General features: G+C 40.3%; 1 protein-coding gene across 1 annotated transcript; it reads left to right on the top strand.

The window, feature by feature from the left end:
• The first annotated feature begins 260 nt into the window (after positions 1-260).
• Positions 261-5,900, top strand: LOC139416482 (ALX homeobox protein 1-like). Its single transcript, XM_071165122.1, has 4 exons — positions 261-543; positions 1,429-1,733; positions 2,525-2,653; positions 5,571-5,900. The coding sequence occupies exons 1-4, from the start codon at positions 318-320 to the stop codon at positions 5,898-5,900; spliced, it is 990 nt and encodes a 329-aa protein (XP_071021223.1). The 5' UTR covers positions 261-317.
• Positions 5,901-13,980: the final 8,080 nt, after the last annotated feature.

Here is a 13,980-nt window from a genome sequence, read left to right as displayed (position 1 = left end):
AATGTCATTGTTTGATTTTAGATCCTTTCTAGGGTCGAGAATCCCTTAATGTGTGTCTGGTTTGGATTGTGGGAGGAGTTATAATTAACTGCTCCATATTCAAATGTAGGGAGGCTTCTTCAATGAACTCCCTCTCCCTCCCTTTATAAAGGGACCATAGCTAGTGCCTTTAAGACTAGACAAACTAACGGCTTTGGCGAATTATTGTCTTACCAGGGTAACCTATATAGATGCTCCATTTTGTCGAACGTCAACATAAATTCTATTTGGTCAGTTGACAAGATTAATTTGAGCGACGGGATCTGAGGAAGAAGAAGATGATGATGGAATACGTGAACGATAAATTCGCATTGAAGTGTCCAGCGATTAAGAGCAGCGACTATTACGTGGGCTCTGGCAGCGGGTTGGACCAAGTTATGGAGAGTTTGGACAGTGTACAGTACTACAGCAAAACCTCGCCCAAGTGTGTGCAGGCTTTCGGGCTACAGACCACCGAGCACAACACGCGAATGGAGCGGTCCTCACCGTGTGGAGAACAAAACGGTTAGTTACTGGCCCCTTTTCACTGTCCGTGCGTAAAGCGTTACCAAATATATTTTTCAACTGCCGGAGAAATGTGTATGCTGGATGTGTTATTGATGAGATTTGTAAAGGCTATACCTGCAAGCTAAAAGCGTTACCCAAATGTTATTGAAGCAAATATGTATTAGGTTATTTTACGCATGTTATTTTAGCATCCAAATAGTACTGTGCCTGTGAAACGAAAAGTATGTGCCATATCTCAAACAAGTCATTTTTTTTAATGTGTTATGTCATTCTTGGTGCTGTCCAAAAAAACTGTTTGAATGCCAGAAAGCTATTGGATTGAGGCAATTTAGTTTTTTTTATATATATCTTTATATTAGGAATACCTTGAAAGAGCAATGGGCAGTTGTGGTCATATTTTAAATGTCATAAGATTATGAATATCATAGAAAGTGTGGTTTTGAAAATATGTGTTTCTGGCTTTGTCAATAATAACATTAATAATATCAACCGTCATCAAAACTGAAATGCGAACGTGCAAATGTGTTTACATTAACTGCTTATGGTTAGAGAACAAATGGGTTTATACAACATCTCTTACATTAAATAGAGTTGTCAATATTCTTTATAGGCCTGTCACTTGCCTGTTGTGCAAAGATGACCTTATAATGTAGCCAGCATATATGCCAGTATTGTTGCAAGATTGAAAGATTCTGCTAACGTGTTATTGGGCCTATAAAAGGAAAATAAAACATTTTTAAAGTGGCCGAATTTATGAATAGCCCTGTTATCTAAAATAACACTATTTTAAACTATGTTTTAGTTTATTTATTTATACTGATACATTCTAGAAACATTGATGTATCATATTAATAATAATACTTTTCTATTTCTTTCCTGTAGCGAATTATGGTGTCCCCAAAACTGAAGAAGATACCTTGCACGTGGACCTCGGTAGGTCGATAGTCAACTGTTGCAATCTGAGGGACTCGCCGGTAATGGCAGGTCAGGAGAAAACGGATTTGTACGAAATCAGTGACAAGTGTGACAGTAACGTATCGAGCAGTAAGAAGAGGCGGCACAGGACGACGTTCACGAGCGCACAGCTGGAGGAGTTGGAGAAGGTGTTTCAGAAAACTCATTACCCAGATGTTTATGTGAGAGAACAGCTGGCGATGAGAACGGAGCTAACCGAAGCCAGAGTGCAGGTAGGTCTACTTCTCTCTCACTTTCATTCAGTTAATCTCTAGACCAGGGGTTCCAAAACCTTTCCACAGCATTGGGGAACATCCTGCGCCCACCCCTGCGCACGCGCCAGGTCTATTTCTGTGGGCACAAGCACTGTTCATGACACAAACTGTTCACACCCTTCTTGTTGTTGGAGATTTAAAGCTTATTTCTAAACATTTTGTCATGAGGTGCAAAGAAAATGTTTCCGTTTTAAAGTTAATTGAATTGCAATTTTATATATTTTGCAATGTCTAATGTGTATTCATGTGATATTTGAGAGACTAAAAAATGACAACAATAACTATAGGCTAAAAAAACGAAATAAAAGCGTTAACTGACATCGGATAGTTGATCTGGACATTTCTGACAAGTTATAAAAAGCTCTCCAAGGTATAAAATGACTAACATGACAAGATGTACTGGTGATGCACTACCCAATTTGGAAATTGCACCTCCTGCATTCTACTATTACAACTTTCAAAAGTAAATTTAAATGCGGACTGAGTTCCTATTAAAAAAAATAGTAATACATAATATACTGTGAATCACAAATGTACGCACGTTATTTAAAATGGATTGTATCTGAGTGCTCAGGTAATTATTAGGCCTGTGTCACCAAATATTGTCTACAGACAATATCATGCCGAAAAATAAGGGTAGCCTACACCACGTTGCCAAATTAGCCTAGGCTATAGCCTAAGCCTATAGGCCCATATGCTCAGTTCTGTTTAGGAAAAGTTTGATTATATTTCTCTATTTCTCCCTCTAGGTGTGGTTTCAAAACAGAAGAGCCAAGTGGAGAAAAAGAGAACGTTATGGGCAGATTCAACAGGCAAAAAGTCATTTTGCAGCGACATATGACATATCAGTGTTGCCAAGGACGGATAGCTACTCACAAGCAAGTTTGCGCTTTTACCAGAGACACGGTTTAATTACCACTATTGAATACTTTTTGCTAGACTAATTGAACTTTATCATATGGAATTAATAATTTGATTTTGGTGTAATACTTGGTAATTGTTAACAATAATTAGAGCCCATCATGCGTATTTAGCCACACTAACTTTTCTTTTGTATTTTCAAGTGTAGCCTAGGTAGGTTAGTAGCCTACACATTTAGTATATTAAATCAAATGATAATGCTCTTGCTTGCCACCGCACCTTGATATATTGAGCATCCTTGACATAGGCCTATGTTAATAAGATGTATGCTATGCACCATATTTTAGATAAGACTTTGACAGTTGATTTAGAATGTATCTCGGCAAACCATTGAAATTAATGGCATCTCAGATTTCTCTGAAAATTATTTATCCAGTCAATGGGTGGAGGCTAGTTTAGGCATATGGACTTTTAAAAGGGCAATCACTGATTGCTACATTCATTTTTGGTATATCATATTGTGATATATATATATATATATATATATATATATATATATATATATATATATATATATATATATATATATATATATATATATATACACATATATACCCATTGATTCTTAAATAATATAACTTATAAATGCCTCATGAGCTTAGTTCAATTGTCTTACCTCATCAGAACCGAAAATATAAGCTTGTTTTACACCTTTGTTTGTAAATTATGTAATTGTAAACAAACACTGTACATCCTAAAAACATGGTCAAAGGCAGTACTTGCATCCATATAGCTCAGTCCATGAATTTGAGAGCGGTTACATTTCTCCAGGCCCATCTCGTTATTTACCAAATCAGTGGCAGGGTAACGGCTTACTTATTGTTTGAATAAGAGATTGCTCCTTTAAAGCCAATATAAGACGTAAAGCCACAAGGGACTGGCAAAACGCATCCCTTTAAAATAAGTTATGAAGTCATATCGGTCAAGGGGGAAACCCAATTTCAACCAATGTATGGCTGCGGATTGAGTGTATTATTTGATTGGAATGTCGGCATATTGGCAGTTAATTTGAAAAATTTATAGAATCATTCCTCTAAAACTGTCTGCCTAGCTAGCTACAGTACAGTTAAACACTTATCACAGCACTGGCAAACCATGATTGACCAACTCCCTGACTGGGCCTGGTTGCATAAAACACCTTCAGTATATTTTCCCCTTATCTTTTCCCTTAAAGTTTCCTTAACGTCAGTTGCACAAACATTTTTAAGGTACATTTCCCCCTTAAATAAAGTTAAGGGTGCCCATGAGGTCCCTTACCTGCTTCATCCAGTATGGGTATCAATGTAAACACCATTTTGTGGTGCTCTGGTTACAAAAGGAAAACATTAAGCAGCTAGCTACATAGCTAAACAATGCAAGGTGGACAATATATGGCTACAAAGCTAGCTGGCTAGTTAGCTTGATGTATTAGAAAGTCATATAAACAAGTTGGAGAAAAAACTATGTCAAGAAACGTGGTTTATTATCTCCTGAATCAATTTGGTTGTCCTTTTTGATTGTAGAAGTTCCATTTTGCTATCTCACAAAATAAAAGTGATCTCTTTGACTACTGTAGATGTTTAGTCAGTGAATCAGGCCATCTCCACGGTAACCAGATACTCCTTCTGCCATATGTGCCTTTAAACTACCATAAAACCCCTCAAATATGCCCTTACCTAAAGTATTTGTGAGGCTCTATACCATGCCCCAATTCCCTTAGGTAAGGGGAAATTATTCCTTCAGTCAAACCCTTAAGGGTAACATTTTATGCAACAGGGCCCTGATCTTTATCCCATCATAAGAAGGTTCATGCCCATTCTAGTGTTCTAATTTCTAATTCTATGGTACAGTTGCTAAGTGGGGGATTGAAGCATGTCCATGTATCTTACTGTTTGATTTACGACCATGACTCAATTCAGTTCAAAGTTGATGATTTATTCCTTGTAAATACTTTAGGGGGGAACATAAATTGCATTTTTGTGGGTTGGACATGGACATTTCTATGAAAAAGCAGAGTCTGGTTCTGTTTAAAAATATTGCGTTTGTTCCAAAACTTTGACTATATTTACAGATCATTGAGGTCATATCTGATATGCTCTCTGATGTCATATGTTTATGGAAATAATTTTGATTGTAACCAGTTGAAAATGAAATGAAATCCCCATGCAACGCTAAACAAACCGTCATTACATACGACCACCAAACCATAGCAAAATCTTCACCCCCACCACAATTAAGTTTCTAGATGCGTCTATAAACCAACATTTGGCAGGGATGTTACAGTAGTTGCAAGGGAAAGGATGGGTGCAGATACTAATCTTCAAGATGTGATTTTTCCTAATGAATCAGGAATACAATTTCTGACATCTGGTCTGGTAGCCTAAGCTATATACTGTAGGCTATTTTTCATTTATTTTACTAGGCAAGTCAGTTGAGAACAAATTCTTATACACAATGAAGGCATACCGGGGAAGAGTTAACAGGTTTAACTTCCTTGTTCAGGGGTAGAACAACAGATTTTTACCTTGTCAGCTACGGGGATTCGATCCAGCAACCTTTCAGTTACTGGCCCAACACTCTAACCACTAGGTTACTGCCGCGCCATCTGAAGTAGCCTGTTCTAAAGTTACACATTTGGATGAAATGGTATATCATATTTTATCGCTGTCTAAAATGTAATGACTGATAAATCCAAAAAGATGACACTTTGTCAAATAAAATGTCTCCTTAATAGAACTAATGAGAAGAAAATAGAAAACCTTTATAATACACACAATTGGATTATGAATATTCAAAACGTCAGGAGCAATTCATAATCAAGATCATTCAACTTTCCTGATAGAATAGAAAGGTCAATCAATAACCAGATAAATGACCTATAATTTCTCTTCCCAGATCCCCAACAACCTGTGGCCCAGCCCTGCTCCCAGTGGCTCAATGGTGTCCTCCTGCATGCTCCCCCGTGGATCTCCTCCCTGTGTAACCTCCTACTCCCACTCCCCCCGCTCCGCAGCCGACCACGGGTATGTGGGCTTCCCTAACCAGCAGAACCAGTTTGGACACGTCTCCATCAACAACTTTTTCACGGCTGACTCTCTCCTCACACCCTCACCCAACGGACACCCGTTCGAGGCCAAGCCTGAGTTCGAGAGACGCTCATCCAGCATCGCCGTGCTGCGGATGAAGGCCAAGGAACATGCGGCTAACATATCCTGGGCCATTTGATTGGGATTGTGAACTTTCTGTCCTCCCAAACGACTGACTCACAGCCACTCTAACTTTATCATTAATACTACGCACGATAATTATATCCCCAATGTTGTATGACTGACAGTGAACTGACTGTGACAACGGATTGATGGAAGAGGACTACCTTACATTTGAAATGATGTAGGCCTAGATGCTGATCGCTGACTAGCCATCTGCTGGAGAGACATGAACAAACTGTGCCCCTTTTGGTCAAAGTTGAGAGGACAGAGATGATGAACTGAAAGGTTATTAAAGGTCGCCTCATCAAGGTCGAGCTGTGAGTGCATATCAGTTTAATCCACACAGGCGACACTTACTTTCAGGTTAACAACCGATGTGAAAGAGTAATGGAAACACTCCCCTAAGTGGGCCCTTTTTGCCAATTATTATTCATAATGAGGAACAATGTGTTGCTGAAAACGTGGTTGTCTATGGCTTTTACACTCAACTTCAGTTTGTTCTACACTGTAGGACTTACAGTACAAGTGTTGAGGTGTTTATATTGTCATTCCCTGTGCTTTCTAATTCCATTGCCCCATGCAGCTCTGGACATACAGAGGACCTGAACAGAAATGAAATGGACTGACACACTAACATGTCTGTGTGCTTTGCAGCAAAGCTATTTAACCCCCATTAGCTCTGTTTGTGTTATATGGCACCAGCACAGGAAGCAGTTGGTATTTTTGTAATAAGGTAATAAAAACATATGTTGTGACATCTTTTTTGATAGTATATTTTTTCTTTTATTGTATTTCCCTTGCTCATTATAGACTCGGGATGGCGATCCGGGTCGGCAGTACAGGGATGTAAGCAAAGTGTTAGGCTACACTGCAATAGTGTGAGTGACGTATTAAAAAGTATAGTGTAATATGCACAATCTACATGGAAATAATAATAAACAACAACCTTTCAGATAGTGCATCTCTTCAGATACTCTACAGATCATTGATATATTATCATCAGACTTCAACCCCCTCTCTCCCTCCTAGAGTCACACACATTATATGCTGTAACCCACATGGAAACTGATCAGTGATCTCAGAGAGAGAGAGCAGCACAACGGGCATAGGACAGCATGCCTTTGTACTCTTCTAAAAGGGGATTGCAACCCGTTGTGCTGCTCTCTCTCTCTCGGAGATCTCTGCCTATTCATCTCATCGGGGAAAACTTGTCCATATTAATGGCATGCTTGATTCAATTACAACCGTAAGTTGTGTCAGATGCTTTGATATGGCACTGCCTTTGTTTTCCTAGGGCACTACTTCACTTCCTGGCTATTGCCAATCAAAACTATGTATCAGAGTATTTTACTGTATCTACAACGTACCAAAACAAGGGTCCTTTATTGAGAAGTTTAAGGCTTGAAACAAGACCTGGAAAATTATAGTGGTCAGCCTGACATATGCTTTGAGGTCTTGGCTTTCAGAAAGCAGATATTTTGGACTGAGTCAGAGCACATTGGGTCAATTGCAACGCATGTCATTACAAGAATGATGTCATTTTCTTGGCTTCCGATTATCTCTACTTTGAATTAAACTCAAACTCTTAACTTACTAAAATTCATATATTCATCTAGCCTGCTCAGTAGACTTCCAATAGACCATATACCGCATAGGATAAGCTAATGATTCACATTAATATGCTTCCTTCCAAAGGATGGAGGATGGCAAGTTAATAATAGACCAACGTCTACTACCCCCATACAGATAGTATGTCCAAATACCCAGACTAGTGTACTAAATAGTATACGAAAGAAGAACGTTTTGTATTATGTGAAATTTCAAAAATAGTACCCCCGAACCCGTCATCTAATGCACGTTTGACCTTACGTCGTCGTCTTCATAACGGTGGTCTGCAAACCAACATTAAAGGTGCATGCCGCCACCTACTGTGCTGGAGTGCGTGGTTAACTTAACATCTAACCTTTATGTATAACTAGGCAACAAAGTTATGAACAAATTCTTATTTACAATGACGGCCTACCCCAAATGACGCTGGGCCAATTGTGCGCCACCCTAAGGGACTCCCAATCACTGCCGGATGTGATGCAGCCTGGATTTGAACCAGGGAATGCAGTGACACCTCTTGCACTGAGATGCAGTGTCTTAGACCACTCCTCCACCTCAAGGTTTGCAACATTTCTAAATCCTCCTACCTAACTCAGTACTTCTGAGAAAATAACAAAGAGCCAAACTAACTTCTACTAGACCCTCCCCACCCCCTAAATCCATTCCAACCCCCCCACCCCAACATCGCCCAACCTCAATGACCCTACACTTCAATCTTTCCCCCTCTTCAACATACTTACAACAATATAACAACACATGCTAAACAATTTCATCGACCATACACACCAGACAGAAACTATTCACATGCTTGCCAACCAGATGACGAGTTCAATGTATAATGTCCTAAGCGCAATCGAGCAAACACCACCTCTTCCTTCCTAATCTGATCTTTGAATCTTGGTCCACAAACCTTTCTTTGGAGGGCATACAAATGCCGGCCCTTGGGATCAGAGTCTCATCTCTTCTGCCATACATGTATCAAAATGGCTCTGATCTTACATTTGGCCTCGGCTCTACCCAGTGGAACATTAATATCAATTAAATGATCACACCCAAATGTGTTGGGACCCAGCAGAATCTCACTACTACACCCATTCTCTCAATTCTTCATTCTAACATTAATACCTCCAATAGTAGGTCCATCCTATTAGATTTACCAGATGATAAACTATTCAATAGAGACAGAGAATCTGAGCATACTATAATGCTAACAGGTTGTACGTCCTCCACCCACTGGAGGGCAACTATTAACGCCAACAGTTCAACTGAGTATACTGACAGTTCATCTGTTAGTCTCCTACATATCAAATTCAGGAACGTAAACGCCTACCATAACTATTGTGTTATAGTCTCCTGCATTGTTTTAACATTTATACAAACTTCAGATTGTTTTCTTTCCAATTGTACCAATTATATGCATATCCCGGTATCAGGGCCTGAGCAACAGGCAGTTTACTTTGGGCACACCAGTCAGGCGGAAAATGAAAGAAAAAAAAGGACCTGTCACATAGAGTAGGCCAGAAGGCTAAACTGAAAAACCTAACTATCAAATAAAAAGATGGCGGAGCCACAAAAGTTATTCTGTGCAAAGGTGTTTATTTACATAGTGAATCAGGAAGAAAAACAGTACTGCCATCCAAAGTATAAGGACAGCTCAAAACAATGCTTCCCCATCAACAGCTAAATCCAAAATGGCTCCCTCCTTGAACTGAAAGAGAGGCTCCTTTTGTAGGGGAATCCCTCCCATTAGAACATACCCAGCACTAATTAATTAAGCAATTACCTTAATTTTCAACTCAGGTAAACAATGAATTATATACATTACAACACGTTTCTCATGATACAATATACCATTTACAAAATCACATCACTACTGACAAGGTGTCTTTCAATATGTCCATTTACATGAACGAGCCATTCGGGACAGGCACTACAAAGCCAGTCCGATTACCATAGCTCGGGTCCTTATCCCAGCATACCTGGAAGCTACAGAGATGAAGAGAGAGGAACAGAACCAAACAAACAACACGCTCATCCATAACATTGATAAGTATAATAAACGTTACTTAAATTAAACATGAACACTTGTCTGTATATTCTTTATACCATAAACTGTTACTGATGGAAGGTAAGAGTAACGTGTGAAATGTATGTACTAAGATAGAGAAGTTAACTTGTGTGTCGACCCACATTGTTAGCGTAGCTGATAACGGAGCAGGGAGGCGCGATGAATGTGTGTGTGTGTGTGTGTGTGTGTGTGTGTGTGTGTGTGTGTTAGTGTACTAAACGCTGCCCACGGCCAGTGAAGGACTTCTCTGTCACATGACCCTAGCCTGAAGAAGTTAGCCGCTGTTAAATAAGCTATACACTTGTAATCAATTGTCCTGATCAGAGCTCTGTAAATATACTGTACCAGTCAAATGTTTGCCAAAAATGCCAAGAGTGTGCAAAGCTGTCATCAAGGCAAAGGGTGGCTACTTTGAAGAATCTAAAATCTAAAATATATTTTGATTTGTTTTAACACTTTTTTTGGTTACTACATGATTCCATGTGTTGTGTCATAGTTTTGATGTCTACACTATTATTCTACAATTTAAAACCTTGGAATGAGTAGGTGTGTCCAAGCTTTTGACTTGTACTGTACATCAACGATTGTCTGTCATCACCCCATACGTAACCAGAGACCGAGCGCATAAGATTCACCAACTTCTTAAACTTTTTGTTTCAACATTTATGATATGATCTTTCCGTGTACAGTACCAGTCAAAAATTTGGACGCACCTACTCAATTTCAATTAACAGGTGTGACTAGTTAAAAGTTAATTTGCTCTGTTCATCTTTGCTCCGATCTTGTTAAGTCTCCTAGTCCCTGCTGCTGAGAAATATCCTGACAGCATGATCTTCCATTTAACAATGATGGAGGCCACTATGTTCTTGGGAACCTTCAATGCTGCGGACACTTTTTGGTACTTTTCCCCAGATCTGTGCCTCGACACAATCCTGTCTCTGAGCCTTACGGACAATTTATTTGACCTCATGGCTTGGTTTTTGCTCTGACATGTACTGTCAAGTGTTGGACCTTATATAGACCGTTGTGTGTCTTTCCAAATCATGTCCAATCAATTAACCTTAACACAGGTGGACTCCAATCAAGTTGTAGAAACATCTCAAGGATGAACAACGTTAACAGGATGCACCTGAGCTCAATTTCGAGTCTCATAGCAAAGGGTCTGAATAGTTAAGTAAATAAGGTATTTCTGTTTTTTATTTTTAATACATTTAAAAAATGTCTAAAAATCTGTTTTTGCTTTGTCATTATGGGGTATTGTGTGTAGATTGATGAGGGAAAAAATGATGTAATCCATTTTAGAATAAGGCTGTAACATAACAAAATGTGGAAAAGTCAAGGGGTCTGAATACATTCTAAATGCAATGTATGTGAGTGTATACTGTCAAAATCAGAATGGCCATCAGTTGCCTCCCTAGGGAACTCATGACCCACCCCCTATCCCCCCCAACAGTATCAGCCCACATCCCTCTCATCCCTCTCACTCGCAGCTTGTTGACCCAGAGACAGATGATGACAGATGATGCAGCCCAGCCTGCACATATGAGTGTGTGTGTGTTTTGTGTGTCGGGTGGAGTCCTCCCAGCCTCATCCCACGCAACGCTCCCTGCTCCTGCAGACCATATCCATCTGCAGCTCCAATGGGTTTGATCCCGCTAGGTTAACCTCAGCCATTAATAAGAGCGTCCCTCTATCCCTCCCTATTTCTGTCTTGTGGGGGAGGGAGGACTGGGGGGGGGGGGGGGGGGGGGGGACTAAGAGGACTGAGGGTGGAGTTGGGGAAGGGAGGACTAAGGGGGAGGTGGGAGAGAGTGATGGTTGAGTTGTCAACAGGAAGACATCGCTACATCAAACAGAGTTGGCTTGAGAAATATGGTGGTCACATTTTCCAGAACAGATTAGTTTTTGCTATTTTTGATTGACATTTAAGGACACATGTGGACAATATCTATTTAATGTCTTCGCTGTAAATTAAAGAGCCACTGAACACGTCTTGGAGGTGTTTCCTGAATCGCTTTTGGTTACTGATGTTTGTCCCCCATGAAACACAGTAGACACCGAAGCCTATTTCACTTCCTCAAAATCCCCAGAATTAATCTAAGATAACTCAAGAAATCTGTAATTAATTATGATGTTTTAGTTGCGCAATTGTACATCTAACTAAGGTGTTTGGTGCAGTATTTCTCAAGTAAAGAAAATTGCAACGTGGTCTTTTAAGATAACAAAAACTAAGCTGCTGGGCAGGTCTGTCTCACTGTCTATGCTATTGGATAGAGAGCAATCACTGCAGCTGTTCACCCCAGTTAAAACAATTTATGGAGGTATACAGTATATGGAGACTGTTTAATGCAAAAAATTCTAACAAATGTTTCTTGAGCTTTCTTATATCTCTCAGATATAGGATAGACACTTCAGAACAAACTTCCTTCTGATATTTTTTGGGGGCTATCTTTTTTAATGTATTATTTATTTTGTTTTTTACCCCTTTTTCTCTCCAATTTCGTGGTATCCAATTAGTAGTAGTTACTGTCTTGTCTCATCGCTGCAACTCCGTATGGACTCGGGAGAGGCGAAGGTCAAAAGCCATGCGTCCTCCGAAACGCAACCCAACCTAGACGCACTGCTTCTTGACACAACGCACATCCAACCCGGAAGCCAGCCAATGTGTCAGAGGAAACACTGTACACCTAGCGGCCAGGTTAGCATGCACTGCGCCCAGCCCACCACAGAGTCGCTAATGTGCGATGAGACAAGGATATCCCTGCCGGCCAAACCCTCCCTAAACCCGGACGACGCTGGGCCAATTGTGCGTCGCCCCATGAGCCTCCCGGTCGCAGCCGGCTGCGGCAGAGCCTGGGCTCAAACCCAGAATCTCTGGTGGCACTGCGATGCAGCCTTAGACCACTGCGCCACCCGGGAGGTGAGCTTCTGTTCCATTTAGTGAATCTGTTATTTAATGCATTTGTATGGGCTAATAGCAGTAAGGCCCCCCAACAATGTTCAGCAAATAATTGTTTTATATATATTTATTTTTTTACTTCAAGAGGTCTAAAAAATTCTAAATCAAATAGCTAAATGATCCTTGGTATGACCTTCTTAAAGCAATTCAATATAGCTTGGTAGAACCACCCTCCCCCGGCTTAGACAGGGCTTAGACTCTGAGGGTATTTCATGTGTGTAGTTTCCTAAAGCTGCAGCAGTTTTGCTTTAATGGATTGATTGTTTTCAAGAGAGCATCTTCACCTGATCTCTACAACAGTCAGGTCAGTTAGCGAGAGTGAACCCCTCTCTCCTTACAAACTCCAGCTCACCTCTCTCTAGTGGTTGTTCTATGAGTTTTTCCTGACCACATGACCCGATTAGGCCCCTACTCAACTCCTCTATGACCACTTATCTTTGTAAGACACAACCAGCAACTGATCTCTTCAGATAATACCTCATTCTATGGCCAGATGTCATAGGATTGGAATAACATTAACCTGACATTGTGAGACATTCTAGCCTACTTTTCCTTGACACAAATTAAAATGTAACTTTCCTATTCTGGAACCACTAACGACAAAACAAAACATGAAATTCCTGTTCATGTGTCATAACACCACAGTGTAGCCAATACGGCATTCTTATGTCAATGATGTCAAGGTCCCTTGACTTCAGTGAGTGTAGTCTTTTCCAGCCCATTATAAGCCTCAAAACATCATCCTGTGAAGTCTTTTCAAAAAGATTCATGTCACAACATATGATGCTTATGCCAATACATTGCAGTCAATGGGAAAAGATGAGAATCAACCGATTAATGACTAAGGCAATACAGTTCATTCAATGGGGGAAGATTAGCATCACAATATGGATTCCTATAGACATGACAGCCTCCTACTCTCTCTCTTTCCACCACCTATTCCCTCCAACTTACATTTAGCAGAAACTCATATCCACAGCAACTTAGAGGAGCTATTAGTGTTAAGTGCCTTGCTCTAGGGCACATCGACAGATATTTCACCTCGGGGATTCGAACCAACAACCTTTCGGTTACTTAACCGCTAGGCTACCTGCTACCTCTCTCCCACCTCCGCTCTCTACCCCTTCCTTCTTTCCCTATATCCCCGTCCTCTCATAGCTCTATAAATGACACAACTGTCACACAGATAGCTAAAATGTGGTTCTAGAACAACCACTAGAGGGCGGTGAGCTGGAGTTTTTAAGGAGAGAGGGGTTCACTCTCACTAACTGACCTGACTGTTGTATCAATCAGGTGAAAAAGAGACTGACAGAGGGAGAGAGAGAGTAGAAAGGTGTCATGTCCGTAGGCATCCATATTGTGATGCTAAATCTCCCCCCATTGAATGCAATGCATTCACTTAGGCATCAATTGGTTGACGTTCATCTTTTCCCATTGACTGCTGTGTATTGACATAAGCCT

Source organism: Oncorhynchus clarkii, chromosome 1, assembly GCF_045791955.1.
Source record: "Oncorhynchus clarkii lewisi isolate Uvic-CL-2024 chromosome 1, UVic_Ocla_1.0, whole genome shotgun sequence".
Classification (NCBI taxonomy): Eukaryota; Metazoa; Chordata; class Actinopteri; order Salmoniformes; family Salmonidae; genus Oncorhynchus; species Oncorhynchus clarkii.
The sequence above is the reverse complement of the archived record's forward strand: the minus strand, read 5'-3'. Positions and strand labels throughout refer to the sequence as shown.